This window comes from Lutjanus erythropterus, chromosome 9 (assembly GCF_056507025.1).
Source record: "Lutjanus erythropterus isolate fLutEry1 chromosome 9, fLutEry1.hap2, whole genome shotgun sequence".
Taxonomy (NCBI): domain Eukaryota; kingdom Metazoa; phylum Chordata; class Actinopteri; order Lutjaniformes; family Lutjanidae; genus Lutjanus; species Lutjanus erythropterus.
The window spans coordinates 17861666-17880514 of NC_139325.1; the positions used below are offsets into that span (position 1 = coordinate 17861666).

At 39.2% G+C, this 18849-nt stretch overlaps 1 protein-coding gene across 1 annotated transcript in view; it reads left to right on the forward strand.

The window, feature by feature from the left end:
• The window catches only part of LOC146321236 (F-actin-uncapping protein LRRC16A-like), an 89790-nt gene that overhangs the window by 49403 nt on the left and 21538 nt on the right, over positions 1–18849 (forward strand). The window contains exons 10-20 of the mRNA XM_084726300.1: positions 226–314; positions 1385–1479; positions 2161–2247; positions 5309–5412; positions 6550–6627; positions 7237–7313; positions 9198–9302; positions 9577–9646; positions 12830–12911; positions 13242–13341; positions 14292–14346. Of these exons, the coding sequence (XP_084582426.1) occupies positions 226–314; positions 1385–1479; positions 2161–2247; positions 5309–5412; positions 6550–6627; positions 7237–7313; positions 9198–9302; positions 9577–9646; positions 12830–12911; positions 13242–13341; positions 14292–14346 (942 nt within the window). The remainder of the gene's footprint in view (positions 1–225; positions 315–1384; positions 1480–2160; positions 2248–5308; positions 5413–6549; positions 6628–7236; positions 7314–9197; positions 9303–9576; positions 9647–12829; positions 12912–13241; positions 13342–14291; positions 14347–18849) is intronic.

Below are 18849 nucleotides of genomic sequence, written 5' to 3' on the forward strand. Positions count from 1 at the left end.
TATTATTTTTCATGCTTTTAATGAGCGGATCAGTGAGTTAAGATCTACTTTTACTGCTGTGAGTGTGAAACAATATGTAACATTATACCTCTTTTTCACCTTTGATATCACACTTAATATCCAAACAAAACCAACAGTGAATTTAGATTGTTTTCTGACTTGTTTAAATGAGGTTACCTGCAGAATTATGCATGACAGAAGTGTTTGTGTTGTGTGTGTCTTCAGTCTGCAGATGTGTGCGAGCAGATTCTCCGGGTAGTGTCACGCTCCAGTCGACTGGAAGAGCTGGTTCTGGACAACGCAGGACTCAAAACGTGAGAATCTGAAAGATGTTAGCATTTCCAAAATAGAAAGGATCTAGTTCAAGACATTACCTTGCATTAAAGGAAGTGCAGGGTCCAAGCTTTGTAGAACTTTACTCATACTAGCAACTAAAAGTCAGGGTATCTCACTCTGTTGCACCAATCCTGACCATTAAAAAATGTCTTTCATAAGTCTCCAAAATCTATGAACATGGAATTCTGAATCACAAGATTTTAAAATAAAATGACTGGGGCAGAACATGCTTTTGATAAAACTATTAATGTAATGATCAAAGCAAGATAAAGCTGTTTGTGCCTACACATTTACAGTCAGATACACCACTGTGCAAACACCAGGATACCAGATTTTTGACTTAGAAATCAAGTTGAAAAGCTAAAATGCTCTATGAATACTAAATTAACAACCGCAGCACCTTCGCAGAGTTCTATTGATGTTAGAGGTCTGCTTTTGTCAGCTATATGTAGGAAATGATTCTTTATTACACTTCTGGGTCCAGGTTTTTTCACAGCTGACATTCTGACTTGTCATATTAGGAAAAGAACGGGTGTTACTAACAACATTAACGATGGCTTCTGTCTATTCAAGCGTCCCAACAAGCCGTGACAGTGTGAAAGTGAGCCACATGCACGACACTAGGACCCTGAAATTCTCATCACCGATGTTGTTATTTACACCTGTGCTTTCTGTGCTGTGAGATCTCGACATGTCTTCTGTGAAAAGGGCCCATTCACCTCTGTAGAGCTTTTTCACAGCAGCCATGACATGAAGTAATACACACACATATACAAACACAGGTTTTACCAATGATGCTAATTAATGTTCCGTTCCATTCAGGTCAAATAAAGTCAGCCGCACTAAACTGAATGGGAACCGTAATTAGTGTCATTGGTAACACCTGTGTTTACCCTACTGTTTCCATATGACTGTCATGCAAAAGTCTACTCTGCTCTGCTTTTCTGTGAGAAAATGATATTTATGTTGCCAAAGTTTTTGATAGGTTGCTCATGTACAGTGCATTTGTCATACACTAATGAAGGATACACTTTTTCACACTCCGCAGTGATTTTGCCCAGAAACTAGCTGCCGCCCTGGCCCATAACCCCTGCTCAGGACTCACCACCATTAATCTTGCCAACAACCCACTGGAGGACAGAGGTACTGTACGATATCTGCTCTAATCTAGTTTAATGTGCTCATCTCTGCTCTGTTATACTCTGCACTGTGCTAAACAGGCCTGTTATACATCAGGTAGGAAAGGTAACTCTCAGTCAGATTTCTCTCATTGCATACAGTGTGTACCACAGCTTGGTAAATGGTCAATTTGACAGTTTAGGTTGTCTTGGTACAGGACAGTGAGTGCAACGAGTTTAATATTTCATCACCTCTATCCTGAGGCCCCTCTCAGTCTAACCAGGACACATAAATTAAAGATACATTCCACCAAATATTCAGGCAGTCACATGTAAACATATGACAGATTTCTGGGGCTCACCAATCTCTGGCTTATTTGTTCTCATGTAAAATTTACCACAGGGATCTGTTGAATGTCTTCTCACATTTTTTTTTACATTTAGGCTCTATGTCATTTGGCTCTTTCAGCAAAACTGACATGAGGAAATACTTTCAGCAGCATTGTTGTCTCCCTTTGAGAACAGCTTGTTTTATTGTCTGTTCTAATTTTAAGCAGGGTTTGTTTTTAGTTCAACAGGCAACGAGTTAGATTTTAATATAGCAGGAGCCTAGAGGTTTGATGATAATGTTCACTGTGGGACAGCTGAGCAGAGAAGATGCAACAGGGTTTGAAATATTAAAATGATTGACTCTTTGCTGTTACAGGTATCTCCTCCCTGGGTTCCCAGTTTGCCAAACTTCGTATGGGGCTCAAGCATTTAAATTTCTCCAAAACCTCACTATCACCCAAAGGTATGTGCTGTCTTCCTTTGTCTGTTGCATTCAGGTGTAAAACAGATGGAGGATAAATCAGAACATTGCAATTTTGAAAATGAATGTTTGACTGATTGAAATTTTAAAAATAAAAAAAAATGTTAGGGACACACAATGTGGATTTTTTTTCCCAGACAAAGCCGATAACTGAAATTTCCTGCCTCTCATGGCTAATACAATATAAAAAAAGGATGATTTCACGTTTTTGTATTTTAAAAAGAAGCTCTTCTGACCTGTAGTTTATGAACTACTGACTACGTTTTTGACTCTGCAAATGTTTTTTTTTTTCTAGTGAAATATATTTTAAAAAGTTCTCAAACTTTGGCTTTAATAGAGCATTTTGCCAAAGAATTCACATTGTTTTGGGAAGTTAGCCTTCAAGGTTTTTCCCAGAAAATCCTTTCTCAGTTAGGTTTAGGGCCTGAACTATACTGGGGGCAACACCTACAAGAGAAAGTATTCTAATATTGATACATCAGTCGTTCTTCTTTATATATAATATAATATCCAGAACATAGAATATATACATAAACACAGTTTTTGCTATGATCCCTAAATAAAGAAAAAAACACAAATAGAGAAAACAAGACAAAATATATTTTGATACAGAATTAGACCAATATCAGTATTGGTAGGGTTTTAGTTAGGTTTGTGGGAAAATCCTGGTTTGGATTAAAGTAGATTTGCCAGAAAGCCCTTCTGGTAGAAAGCCCTGAAGGCTAGCTCTATTTAACAGCTACACCTTCATTATCATAATAATACATATTAACATGCATTAATAACTTTTGAAATGTATTTGCCTCATCTATATCATGCATCCCCAATATATATTGTGTTGTGATGAGCTGGCTTTCCTGTTCGAGTTTTAATTTACATGCTCCCCTGTGATCAGATGTTCTTCCACTAATCTGATCAAACCTTCTGCTGAGATGCTAATGACACTTAATTGTTGAACTATTAACACTGTGATTGAGAGATAGAAGGCAAAAGATGAGAAAGAAAAGGATTTGTGAGTGTGCAAAGACAAACTGTAAACTGTGTGTATATTTTCATTTGCATAAATACTGCTTAACAGACTGCTTTTATTCAAATTGGTAGAGCTGTAACCTCTTGACTTGATTGAAAAATCCTTCAGCATAAATGGTCTTTAATGAAATGCTTCAAGTGGGCTGATTGTGCCGAAGCTTCTCTGCAAAGAAACTGGTTGGGATTTGCAGTTGTTCTTGCCACAACTTCTAGATAAATGTGGGGACTGTCAGAAATCACTTGCAGGTAAAATTTCCTCTTGGTTCTCACCCACAGTAAACGCTCAAGCACCCGGCAGAGTCTTTAGGGACCCACTGTAAACATGCTCTGCTCTCAGGCAATCAATAAAGTGCTATCATATTTCACAGTGTGGTGTTAGTGAGAGGCTGCACTGCTTAAACTGAGCCCTGCTCATCTAGCTGAAGGCCCGATCCATAATCCAAACCCAAACACCCCCAACACTCAGAGCAAAAGTAGAGGATTGAGGACATGTTTTTCTTTTTTTAGCACTGATTTTATTCGATGAAGCTTGTAATTCAGAAGATCAATCATTTTAATTTTTTTTATTTTGATTCCAATTGAAGATATCTTGAATCTGCAGAAGCAGAGAGGAGCACTAGCACAGAAGCTAAACAATGTACAGCTGTGGACAGGGTCAGCTGCAAAAGGTTATTTCAGCCACGTAAAAAAGATCCAGATAAAAGTGAATTAATATCAATTTGAGTGTGTGCTATATTTCTAACATTTGCACAGCTTACTTTGCCTTTAGTCAGCCTTTTCTGACAGGAGAACCACTGTTATATAAGCCTAATGCTGCTCTTTCCAAACTAACCAAACTCCGTAGGCGAAATCAATAATTTTACTTTACAGAACACATGAATTGCTGGTTCAATACGGCCTTGATCCGTTAGTTTGTTTGTTATTGTGACTTCAGTGTTTCAAAAATATAGTTCAGATCCACCAAAGTCGCACAATAATACAAACAAACTAACCGATCGAAGCAGTTGTAGACGAGCAACTCCTATGTTCTGCAAGGTAACATTAATGATAACGTCTATGGTGCTTGGTTGGTTTGGAGATACTGGTATTTGGCTTATATAACAGCATCAGAAAAGGCTGTCTGATGACAAGATAAAGCAGTGAAAATATTATAAATATAGTGAACCTAAACTGGTATTGATTCTTTTTTGATGTGTACCTTTTTACGTAGCTAAAATACCATGGCTTAGCTTCCTCACACAAAATATTCCAACAGCAGTACTCCTGCTGCCTGTCCTAACTAGGGGCATGCTGACTGACATCTACTGACTATAATTCACTGATTATCAATAAGTACCTCTTACAGGTCCACTTCAAATCAGCCACACTATCCCTTTAATGATAGAATTCTCTCTATTAATATAATAATATATCTGCATTTTTTTTATGTTTATTTCTCTCAGTTTTTCTTTTAGCACACATCTCTTCTCATCTGTCAGATCTGTCAAATCGGTCACGCCTTGATTTGCCGGCAGGCAGAGTCAGGACTTTATAAAAGTGCTAGTTCAGTGTGTCAGCCATGTGATAGACGTGACATGGGTCAGTGCTTGTACGCACCATGTGTCAATATGATGCACACACTGTAATAGAAATCCATGCATGCAGAAACATTCATACACACACATTGTCTTTCTCTCAAATATGTCCTGAATGACTTCAAGCACCGACGCTGTGTAGAGCTTGATATTTGATAATGCTTTTAATCAGTTTATTTTCATATATTTTCTCATGACATATAAAGAAAGGAGAATGTCTTATCCTCAACATTGCCTTAGACTGACAGCAATACACCACAACACTACAATGAGACTTTTATTTTCCATGCATTCACTCTACATTCTGGCCCTGTTCTTTCCTGTCTTTGCCCACTGCTCATTTCCTCTGCTATTTCCTTCAATATGCTGTCAAAACATCAAGTGGAGATTTGAGGGTTGCGATACTGCTGACAGTGTGCGCGTGTATGTGTGTGTTTCAGGGGTGAACAGCCTTTGCCAGTCACTGAGTGCCAACCCGTCCATCCCCAGCAGCCTGGTCCATCTGGACCTCTCAGGGAATGTCCTCCGAGGAGACGACATGCAGGTACAAACACACAAACCGTTTCCAATCCATCTTAGAGCTGGTATCAATAACACCTAATCGATTGAAACAGGTCAGTGTTGCAGTTTTGTGGGGGTCTTCTCAGGCTGTAATAAATCAGTTAGCATGTCCTCTGTGTAGGAGAGCATTGACTCAGGATAGTCGACATCTGTTCAGAGCAGCCGTACATCAGAATCACAGACACAATCACACTCATCACAGCTAACTGTATTTGTAGCTGGGCATCAAATCATGTGGCATACAGACACAGAGGTTAGTATCATCTGTTGGTCCAAGTGCCACAGTGATAAAAAATAGGATAGCTCTAGAGGAATAACTTGACTTTTTGAGCAATATGCTTTCTCCCTTTCTTGCAAAGAGTTGGATGAGAAGATTGCTACGACCCTCATATCTGTACAGTAACTGGCAGCTGCTTAGTTAGCACAAGGACTGGAAACAGCTAGCCTTTAAAATTCATTAATTAACAGGAATCTCCGCTGGTTGCCAGGAAGTTACCGTGCCTGACCAAGAAACAGACCGGAGTTTAATGAGAATCACAGGCTGCGAGTGAAATTCCATACTATGCTATTTAGTAAGACAAAATAGATTGTAAATTTTGTTTAGCACCGTTGAAACCTTAGTATGAAACCAATAATACACAAGGTCGATTCTATATCCAGTAAACTGTTGCTGGCATAATGTTTCCCACAATGCAATGCAGTAGTGACAAGAGGCAGACAGTGACCAAGGTAGTTCTGGCGCAATGTTAGTAACACACCAATTCAGATGGAAGTAAGGTTTCACTTTGCTAGCTGTGATAATTTTTTTAAAATTAGTTCATTATTGGTGCAGCGACAGCGATATTTTAAGATCAGCATCAAACAACTGATTGGATAGATGCAATGATGTAAGAAATGTGAATGATAGGAGGTGTGATGTGAGAAATCAGACATGATGTTATGAACGAGAGCAGGAAAGGGGTAGTAGACGCTCAACAGCAGGAGAGACAAAGATTATAAGAGCTACACACAGTATGCAGGAGTCATACTCACATTGTTCTAGAGAAACACATTAGAAAGCATGACATGGCATCGTTGTCTGCTTCGTAAGAATGTACTCTGTGTTTTGCTTTACATTTAGCATTTCTACCACTTCCTGGGTCAACCCAACAGCCTGGCAACCCTTGACCTCTCCAACACTGACTGCTCATTGGACCAGGTGAGTCACAAAGCACACTGATATGATGACAAAAAATTAACTAAATCATAAAATATAAGATAATGGAAGCCAGAGATATATGATAATCGATAAGACATTTTAACAACAGGTCATGCAGAATCAGAGAATTACAAACAGACATGCAGTTAGAAATGTACCTCATTGTTCTGCATTGTAAGATGAAGTGTCAGCCATTAATATCTGTGTTGCAGGGAATGTAATTCAGTTTTATACACCCACTCAATCTGTGTTGCTGCTTGCTGCTTGCCAAATGCTCTGAATACTGTATGTGATGTATTGATGTGGGTCTGAGAGCCAAATACAGCTTATTGATTAGTCTGAGATGTAGCCAGCTGTCAGTCTGTCACTGAACATATTGATTAGCTCCTAAATCATATTGTGTCTCTCTCACGTACAGCCAGATATAAATACACTTACACAGTTGTGAACACACAAAGCTTACTTCTTTTTCTCTGCTTGTCACTGTCAAAGGTGAACAGTTAGAGCCGGAAGCTGCAAAGAATAACAGGATTTTGTGTTCAAAACTCATTGATTATTCTAGTTTATAAAGTTCAGATGTTATTGTGTTATGGTCTGTGTATTTTTCAGGTTTGCTCGGCTCTGCTGCGAGGCTCGGTCCAACACCTCTCTGTTCTTAACGTGTCAAAGAGTGTTTTCCCTCACAGGTAAGATTCTGTCAGGGTTGTACTAACAGTCACCTGACAGCTGTGTTTACATAGACCCTAATATTCCAGAAAGAATCAGGTTGATAGCCCAGTCGACTAAAGGTGCATCATGTAAACACCTCAGTCGGAAGAAACTGACCTGATCCAGCCAGATCAGAAGAGCTTTTCAATGGGATTGAGAGGGTTGCTGTAAATATTTGATTATCCGTTCAAAAGGCAAATAATAACCATGTTAGCACTTATTCTTTGTGCCCACGTCTGCAAAGAAACATGATGGTGTCAAAACAGAACAGGTCAGTAGCAGATACAACTTTCTGTTAGAAACTTAGTGTTTTTAAATCTCTTAGGAGATAATATTGTTCCCAGGATAAGATGTGGGTCCATCATGAAAATAGATGACTAACAATAAAAAAGTCAGATATATTAGAAAAAAGTGTAACATGAGAACAAGGTACCAAATTATGGCTGTAGTTATAATTGTGTTATTTAAAGGAGAGACTTTAGAGATGACAGTGCCATTCACACCAGTCGAGATAAAGCAAAACAAATAACTGAACAAACCACTAATTCCTAAAATCACAATATTTTATTTTCATTTTCATCAAGAAAAAGTAAATCTTGTATATCTGTTTGCTCCCAAACACAGTAGTGTTCATCACACAGAGTGATTTCTCTGCCTTTAAACCGCAATAACTGAAATAAAACTAATGCATTAATACATCTTTTTAGAGCTAAAACTAGCATGCATCTCAAATTTATATTTTGTATTTGTAGATCAGTCTGCCCCAAGGTTGAAAAGTTTGAAAATCACAGTTGAGACGAAGTCCCTTGCCTAAATGCAATATGGATACTGAGTTGCATCCCAAGCCTGTTTTAATATTAAACAGGTCTGGGATCTCCTGGACATTGTCATCCATCATGTTCTTTTTGGAAAATGAGATTCAGCCCACTGAGGCTTACATGTCATTCTCCTCCCCATCTTAATGTAGTTCTTTCTGCATTTAAATTTCTTTTTGACCTGAAATGACAGACTTGTTACAGTAGTTCTGCTGAGCCAAAAGTCTGTCTGTGTTGGTGTGTGACACCTGCTGGTGACAAAGTGCAATTGCAGACAAGCTGAAATACAGAATGGCAGCAAGAGTCTGTCCAGCTGGGTGTGTAAAGATGCACGATTACAGTGTGTTTGGATTTGAGTGCCTCTGCGTGTGTGTGCAGATTCTGTGTGTAACAGATGGGTGGTGGGTGGAGTTTTTGGCCCATTATTATCTCTCTTTCCAGTGTGTCTCTGGGGAGTTGAGGTCTTCATCAAGGGAGAAGGGGGTGGGGGGGTGGGCTGAGTAGTGGTAAAGGGTTGTACCTGTGACTTTGACTGATTCCCCTTTGTTCAAATCCTTTCTGAATCCTTTGTTTTGTGGAGCTGAAAGAGTTTTTTAAACAGCGGATGAAATCTAAAATGGGTCACTGGCAAGAGTAATAAAAGCTTAATGTTGACCTGGATCTGAGGTTGAGGAACTACATCAGTGAGACTTATGTAGTGTTGGGTCAAAAGAGCTTGTGTTGGAGACATGTTGTTTTTCTTTCGTTTCGTTTCGTTTCCTTTTTATTTTGAAAAGGCAGTATCCAGAATGTACAGAATCTTTGCTTTAAATGCATTTATCCTTGAAGTTAGACTCAGAAAGGGGATATCTGGATTATATCTGTGAAGACAATTGCCCATAACTTTGCTTGTAATAGTTTTGAGAGTTTTTTTGTCTAAGTTATTTCTTAATATTTTTATGCCTCAGCTTCCTACTGGTGGATGTAATTGTCCAGGGTCTTTGGGGCAGTGAAGTTCAGAGTCATGTTATATTTCGAGTCATTATTTTCTTTCCTGCTCTCTTCTAGGAAAGGCAAAGAGGTGCCTCCGTCATTCAAGCACTTCTTCAGCAGTGCCATGTCTCTCAGCTCCATCAACGTGTCAGGAACCAAGCTGCCACCAGAGGCCCTCAAGTGAGAGAGCAATTCATTCACATTTAATGCGTCTGAGGAGCAGGAGCTGCTCCTTCTGTCCCACATTCTCTGTGACTGTACATGTTGGCCCTTGTCTTCTTTTGTCACATGTATTCCCATTTAAAGCAGTAAGAATAAACTTGTCCTGTCAGTCAAATGGAACAAAATATTACCCATCTATGAAAACCTGGTCTCACAAACAATATCTACTAACCTTTAGTTACATAATGAAATGTTCTCACACCTTTAAAATTATTTAATTCTTTTGCTTTAGGGCTCTCCTGCTTGGCCTGGCCAGTAACCTCAATCTGAAGGATGTTTCTCTAGACCTCAGCTGCTGTGAGGTAAGACTGACAATCATGTTCCCTCAGAAATCATTTTATTTAAACCTACTGCAAGGAACTTTCATACTGTGTTGATTTTTGAGGCCCCTGTGCACTAAAGCGATAGTGTTCCTACCACCTTAACTACAGAATATAATGTCAAAAATAAAATGATTGAAAGAAACATCTCTCCTCCCCTTTTTTAACTTGCTGATGTAACACTTACTATAACTTCTGCCTGTGAAAAGTTATACTTAGACTTGGTCTACTGGTCTGCAAGTTGTTTCATCTATTTTCAAGGAGGGGCAGAGGCCTCACATGGCTTCTCTTGTGCTGGTTGGTCAGGCTTAGCAGGTATAGCACATTTTTGGTGGTTGGGAGGATTCTCACTTCATGCATGCTCAGTTGAATTGATTTCTGTCTAGAAGTGTGCAAGGCAAGCAGGAATCTTAGAAACTTTCCAGAATTGGTACAAAATTGTGAATATTAAGAAACATACTTTTAAAATGTAACAACAGTAGAGTTGAAGGTCCTAACATTCATTAGATATCTAAATCGCACAACTGTAGCTAAACTACTACAACGAGTTTTTAACTTGTTATGCCTTTATATGAGAGGACTGGTTATTTCTGTGTGGTTATTCTCAATGCCTGCCTGCTGGATTGGATTCTCCATGAAATCAGATGAAACAAACCTGTGTATATATTTTCAGAGGCAAAGTTACAGCAAGTCGTAAATAAGCCTAAATCAATAAAGGAGGACGTTTTGAATGTTCTTGGCAGTAACTTTAAATCAAAGGAGTGTCTATTTGTACCTGCTTATTAATTGCTGTTCACGGCCAAACCTCATAGACAGACTGGTTACTCCACCCCGAGTGCAAATAAGGATGTTGGCCATTCTAGACCAGGTGCAAATAGCATCTAGCTTAAATTAAATATGCAGTGCAGGGGTAATGATAATAATGCAGGTAAATCTGTTTAATAAGAAGCACAGTATGTGCACAGTGCTACAAAATACAGTGAAAGATATGTTGAGTAATCAAAAGACTATTGGACAAGCAGGGGATTTTAGGGGACATTGGTTTTGTTTTCTTGATTTTATCCATTTATTCTCTCTGTTTCTAGTATTGGTAACATTTTGTATAAGGGCCCTTGTCAGCTAAAGTTTGGTGAGTGTAGTTTTTAATAATTTGGAGGGAAGGCAGGTCCAATGCAATCAGCTTTTTAGGATTCACTCCAAAACCATTTGACAGGCCAGTGACACTGTTAAGAGGCTGTATAATGGAATACTTGGCACACAGCAGGTGGGGGTGGAGGGGTAGAGATGAACAGAGTGGTGGGGGTGGCGGTTGGGGTTAGTTTCTGTCTCTAATTGTTTTATCGCTAACACAGACACACAGCAGCCTCGTCGTCTTCGTCTCCTCCCCTGCTCGAGCAGAAGAAGGCAGCTTGCTGCAGATTCAGTGGGATCGCTAAAGATAACACATGAATACAAATTACACAGGAAATCCAATTCCTGATTCCCATAGAAATCTTCCCGAACTGAAGCTGCGGGGGGAAATTAGGCGTCCGTTTTTGAAGCTTTAATGAACCGTTTGGTGGCGGTAGCCCAAAATTCTGAGTGGGCTGACAGCATGCAAAATAGGGCCTGTGTATATGACTCCTGTTGAGTGTGTGTGTGTGTGTGTGCAAATGTGTGTTTAAGTAGATGTATGATCATTAAGCATCTGTGTGTTTTGTTGCTGGTAATTGTTGGCGTGGCTCTGACATGCTTTTCTCTCCCCCTAATGCTTCTGTAAGCTTGGCCATTGTGTAAGTACCAGTGTGCTCACTCTTAATAATTAACATCTCATTCCTTCTCGTTTTTATTTGCACGTCTGTTTTGGCAGATATTGTAATTTTCTGCAGATCCTTTTCTTCTCCTGGTCCATTTTTCTGCCAACATTTCCCATGAGATGAAAAGATCAACATCCCACTGCCATTGTTCTGGATGATCTGTGTTGTTATTTTAAGTTATTTGTCGTTTTTCATCACATTTTTCCATTTAAATACAGTTCCTCTTGATAAGTCTTTTCCTGCATGTTTCCATTATTAGTTGTCTGCGCTTAAACACTGAATGCATGTTTCACCTCAGAATATTATGCACATGTTTTCGTATTAACCCACTTGCTTTGTTTTTTTTCGCAGGTGCACTCTGGTTAATACCATAAATACAGTACTTGAATCTTATATTGTTGAATTTGTACAAATATTCACAAGCCCTTGTAGAAGACGACACTGATATTCATTTGAATCTTCTTTGCAGTCATGGTGCAGGATTCTCTGAACACCATCTCATTCTATTGTAGTATGATGCATATCCATTTTACATACTCAACGTCTCCTTACTTCCTGCCAGTACAATACCTACAATACGACATTACCTTTGCCAACTCACTTAGTGATTTTTCAACCTAAAGTTAGGTATGTCATTTTTCACAGTTACCTTTGTACATATTGTTAATAGTATTTACTATTGGTTTTGTTGTTGAGCATTTTTGAGCGTTATTGTTTTTGAGCATTTTGATAATCACCACAGTGTCATAGATAACTGTGAGCAATGTTAGTTAGCTAGCTAACATTGTCATCTTGATGCAAACTCAACAGAAGGAAAATAAAACACATCCAACATGTCTTACCTCGTCTTTCCACTGCTCCAATAATCATCAGCTCTGGTTTGGTCAAGTTAAACCCTTAAATCGCTGCAGTAGATGTGGAAAATATTCTGGCTGGACATGCTGTTTCTCCCTGCTGCTTCTCTGATGACTCACCTCCCTTTCTCTCCTCTCCTCTTGATATTTTCACCTTGGCTGAATGAACATGACAATGCTAGATAGATAGCTAATTATCAAAATGCTCAGACTCACTATATCCAAAACTAACAGTAAATACTATCAACAATATGTAACAAGCCAACTGTGAAAAGTGAAGTGACTAACTTAAGGATGAAAAATTACAAAGTTTGTAGGGGAAGGTAATGGTACTACAGCTTTGATGGGAAGTGAACAGACTTCGCTGTGCGAGTTGGAAATTCCACATATTGAAAGTGTTACAAGCTGTTGTTACTCATTATTATTATTAGATGAACAGGCTGTACTCTACATTGTGTCACATGTAGTGTGTGTGTGTAGCTGTGAGTTTAAAATTTGCCCTCCTGTCTTTCCAGTTGCGGTCAGGAGGTTCTCAGATCCTTGAAGGTTGTATTGCCGAGATCCCAAACATCTCCAGCCTAGATATCTCTGACAACGGTGAGATAGCAGCTTCCGTTTATGGTGTAACATCGATTTACTGAACTTTTCCACGCTAACCTCATGTTCAATAAGCCTTCAGCATTGTAACTACAGAAAATGACAAAGATAAAATAAATGTGTAATATAAGAGACAAAATAAATCTAGATCTAAGAATGGGAACATAACTGAGATAATGCTGTCTAGGAACACTCCCTACCTTTTCTTTCCCCCTTTAGTCCCCTCATTTTCCTACACCTTGGCTTCGTTCCCTCATTTATTCATTAAATAAATTGAAATGATCTTAATGATATCTCATTATCATTTCTAACCTGTTTTTCTACCTCCAGGCCTGGACTCAGACCTGTCCACTCTGCTGGTGTGGTTGGCCAAGAACCGGTCCATCAGACACCTCTCTCTGGGGAAGAACTTCAACAACATCAAGTCCAAGTAAGAACACAGTGCAGGAGTGGAGCGGTTACACTGCCAGCGTGTACAGTTTTGGGCTGTGAGAGAAACCTCAGTGGTTAGGCGTGGGTTGGGTTTGGTTGTGGCTTAGTGTGACTTGGCTTGGTCTGTTGTGGATGACTGAAGACAGCTCTGTCAGATTCAGTTACCAGGCCAAAACCAAATACACCAAATAGACAGCAGGGTTTGATGTTACACATGCCACGTTGCACTGGCATCTGTCCGTTGTTGTCCACCACAGTAGTACATAGTGAGGAGGTTGAAAAGACCACAGATATAAAGTGCTACATTAAACACTAGGCTCTGTCTTTCTTGCCACGTAAATTATTCTTTCACTTTGCAGTCTGTTCTGAGCACACAATTAAAAATGGGGACATTACCAGGGACAGCGTCAGCCAGAGATAGGCCATCAAAGATGGGGACTTTTGGTCATCCTACTCCAATAACAGTTGAGCAAACCTGCTGATTCTTTCTCCTTTTCCTTTACAGTATATGTTATAAGTTGGCTAATATTAGTAAAATATTGGATAATTAGCTAGCTTATTATTGATGTAGATTAGCTAGCTAATTAGCTTGCATTTTGCTAACATTAGCTAACTTAAGATGTGAATATGTGGCTTTTACAGGTCCCCCAGCAAAGTCTTTCAACCATCTTCAAAATCTGGTTTTCTTTTCAGCATACATGAGCCTAGCATATAACATATGTCAATACAGGAATGGGGAAGGAGAAAGTTGTTTGAAGTAGCAAGGTTGCTCACCAGTCAACGGAGCACATAGTGAAAAGGGGTGGGACGAATGAAGGGTCAAATTGGTAGATTTTTCTGTACTTAAATACTTTTTTAAATACTTTCTAAAGATTGTTCTTTAATTCTTTCTTTCATGATGTGTATTTTCTTCCTTTTTCCTTCCTGTCTTTCATCTACCTGACACAGAAACCTTGCTCCGGTGTTGGACAGCCTGGTCCACATGATTCAGGAAGAGGAGTCGGTGAGTTTTTAATTTCCTTCTCTGTATGGCTTTTGTGAGGGACACCAAATCACAGAATTGCCACCTGCTGCTCTGCATCTGACCTCTCACCCCTCCTTTTAGAGGGTGGTGTGAATATAATGTCAATACAAAAATCAATGAAGCATCAGATTCAGCTAAAACCATGAGGTTTATGAGTGCTGTATTGAAACCATTTCTCTCAGGTGCATTAAGTTTGATCAATCTAACATTATTTAATTAGTTTTGTAATGGCATTAGAAGTGTTAATGAGTTAATTATTGTAACAAATGTACAATACCCACAACTGATAGCATAGCCTCTACACTCCTTCCATCCACTGGATTTTCCCTCCCTGTGTCTATCAATGTCTATAGAGGGAATTATTTAGATATTACAAGGTGCTATCATTTTCTTCAACTGCTCTGAAAAGCTGCAGTGAAATAAAGGGATTTTCACTAGCCTCTCACTATCTCCCCTCCATCCTGTCCCTCAATCCATCTCACTCCTTTTATGTCTCTCCATCATGGGAACAAATATTGCCCCAGTACCCACCCTTTTCCATCTCCCTCGGTGGTGAATGTGCCAGATTGATGGTCCTATTGAGCTGCTCTGTGCAGGATTGGTCTCTTGATGCTTGTAGTGTGTGTGACTCTGTGTGTGTCATGTGCATGAGACGATAGTGTGTGTGTGTGTGTGTGGGCTGGTTATCTGGCTTTGCAGGTGGGATACACAGAGAGAAGGTCAGGAGGGAGAAACTAAATGGATGGGTATCGAAAAAGTGATAGGAAGAGGTTAAAGGTGGGAGGTGAAAGGGTTCGTAGTTAAGAAGGGTAGGTGGCAGAGAAACAAGGTTTTGTAGCAAAGAACAGCAGACGGGCTTGTTGATTAAAGAATCTGTGGTGCCTGTGCTGCATGTGTGTTAAAGAGTGTCCAGCTGGTCTCATGGTACCTTACAACCAGAGCTGATGTGCAAACACAGATATTTGTTTTCCATTTTACTCCACAATTTTGTCATTGTGGAGAAAAATGAAAAAAATACTACTACTACTACTACTACTACTACTACTACTACTACTACTACTGGTAATAATAAGAATTATAATAATGATAATAATATTACAGCCCAAACTTGACATAAGCCCAAGAAATATGTGAGAAATACCGCCGGACTCGACCCAAACCCATCAGGTCCCCTGGAGTCCATCAGCTTCAGGCACAGATCTCAAGCTCTAAACACAGATGAGTGAAGGCCTGTGGAGAAAGCAAGTTTCAAATGTAGTTGTTTGCCTCTTGCAGAATGCCTGACACTGTTCCAAGCAGCATATTTACGCTGTGGTGTTTCTGTGTCCTGGCTTGAGTCCAGCCAGTCCAGACCTGGGATACCTTATTGCTGCCAAAATGAAAAAAGATAAACTGTTTTCTGTGTTTCATTGATGAGACATTAAAGGAATAGTTGAAGCATTTTGGAAACTCTTGTAGAATGGTAGTTGAGAATGTCAACACCACTGTCTCACAGTGAAAAAGAAGCTCCAGCCAGCAGCTGGCTGGTTTAGCTTGACATAATGACTAGAAACTGGGGAAACAACTAGCGTGCCTCTGTCCAATCATGATTAAAGCTGCTGCCCAGCACCTCTAATGCTCACTAATTAACCTACTTATATCTTGTTTTTTAATCCATACAAACATTGAATTGTAAAACAGATATTAGGGACTGTTTTTAATCTACAAATCTGCCATCTCTACACCTTAACTCACAGCCCACAACTCCTTGACACTAATAATCAGGCCATGCTTCTGAATGTTATCTTCTTTATTTTATTTATTCATCTTCTCATTTAACAGAGTCAATGCACATTAATAAATATATAATGTGCCAGAGATAGCCAAGAGGCTATTTTGCATCTGTAGTCCCTGGAAAGTTGTTAGAAAGTCACCCTAAAAACAGAATACAAGATTAAAATTACAAAGTTATTCATCATTTATCATTTATAAGCATGGCAAACAATGATACAAAGAGAATATTAATGCTGACAGAAACTTTATTTAGGGTACCCTTGTGCTACATGTGCAAGTACTATTTAAAACTTGCAACACAGACTCAGAAGACAACACATGCAAAACAGATAAATGAGGGAAATTAATGTTAATAGAAACAGGGGAATTGGGGAATACTGAGACATGCAAAGCAGAAGCACAGACATAAAAGCAAAAAGCAAAACTAAAATTAAAAAAAAAAATACATGCAGGTACATGATGGCAGACTGGTGGTGGTTTGGAGATGTCAGTAAGAAATCAGTAATTACCTAAATCTCACCCGTACAAAGTTAGAGGAGATGGAGGTGGGGTGGAGAGTACTGTATAAAAACAGTGAAGAACTGTAGTCCTCCTGCTAAACAATAATAATAGTTCTTGAGTGTTTGAGAAAGAAAGGTCAGTAAGGGCACCATCTTCTTCTCTACCAAACCATTGCAGGCTGTAGTGCAAAGACAGGACAGAACACATGCTGCAGGATAAATGATTTTCATCCAAATATTAGACACAATTCTTCATTTTATGGACACACATTGAATGAGTTAATTTGTCTCTGGTATAAGGTCGCTTTAATATGTGTGTCCTGGGTTACAATTTCTCATTTTTTTGTGTTTATTAAACATGACGTGGATGTAGACCCAGAGCAACGATTTCATCATTTTAGTGATTAATAACAGCAGAGAATCTGATCTGCTGTAGCTGCTCAAAGTGGTGTGCTTCAGCCACAGTGATGGATCGGATTTATAATCAATGTCATCAGCAGAGCATACAGATGTTACCATTGCAGAATTTCCTTCTGTGTTTTCTGCTACATCCAGATGGTTTTTGGGGTACTGGTTTTATGTGCTGGACGGACACTTTTTAATGTTTGATCTGTAAGAAACAGTGCAGGAACCCAGTGATGGGGATCTTGTTTCTACTTTACACTGCTTGGGAACGAATTAGCTACCAAGGCTACTGGTCCATAAACTTGTACCTATTTAAATGTGCATGTTTAATGTCTGCTGTGGGCTCCACAGGAACACATGCAGGCAGTAAATAATTCTCTCTGCATCCTGAGACAAGACATAAAAATCTAATTTTCTGCCTTCATAACCATGTTGATGCTACTCCTCCACGCACTCATCAGCCCTCAATTTATCACTCTCCTTCAAGACAAAAGCTTCAGTAGAGACGGAAATACATGTTAATATCATAACTCACGCATCATTCATCACTCTGTTTCCTACAGTTTTTTTTTTTTTATCTCAAATGACACAAAGTCATGAACTCTGGCTTGAAGGTCTTTTTTTTTTTTTTGATGTTGAGCTACAAAAACCACTGGGCTGAGACAGTTTAGTGCATCTTCGTATATGTTAGAGCATGACATCCACTGTAATCCATGTGGAGGTGAGCGCCTACTCGCAGTCATATTTAGATTTTGTCCTGTTGCAGATGTTAAGCAGGATGCCATTCATTTTCTTGTGAATTCCAGTTGACATGTGCTGAACGTGTATAGTGTCCTCTATAGCAGGCCTGCAGTTCATGGATTTATTGCAGCAGTGATGGAAGTGAAGTAAAATAAGTACGTTCACCCAAGTACTGTGCAGTTCTAAGCAGAGCCAGGCAGACATAGCAGTCAGCCAATATTATCTCCATGATATTAGCCTAGCGCAACTATATCAGTCCATATCGGAATCATATATAGTTTTACGTTATGGAGTGTTTTTATTTATTTATTTATTTATTTTTATTTTAGAAGCAGCATTTTTGAATTGAATTGAAATCTTTATTTGTCATTACACAAGTGCAACGAAAAGACCTTTGGTTACAACCCGTCCCAGAGGACACAGAAGCACAAAGACAGTACGAATAATTGACATGGGAGGACAGGGACAGGAGGACCACGATGCAGCCGATCCCGGCGCTCTGCTTACTTAGATAAAACACAAATGAAAACGGAAGGGGAGGAAGAGGGGAAAAAAAAAGGCAAATCCCAAACTATGCACCTGTTGAGGGGGGACACAGTGTGAGATTTGAAATAGAAAAACACCTCAGCAATTTGCCTTATTTTTTCTTAATTCAAGTTGTTTAATTTGTGTTTTTATTCATAGTTATTTATAATTAGTATTTCAGTTTTCATTTCATAAAGAGAAGACACAGGGAAACCAAGCATCCACAGACAGTGAATAAAGTCAAGCACACTCGGACAGGAGAACAAGCTGGCATGGCCTAAAAGAATATTAATGCTCTCAGTAAAATAAATTATAACAGCTTTTGTTGAAGTTGACAGTGATATACAACAAGGTCCAAGGAAGCTCCTTTTAAATGTTTGCTGGTGATGCCAGAGCTGAATAAACACAGAGTGGAAGGCAGCTCATCATTTCTTTTTCTGTTGAACAGCCTGCAGGTGGCAGATAAACCCTGCTGTCCTATAAAACTGCCCAATACACAGCAGATAGAGCAGTCAGTCATAATAAGTATATATTTTAC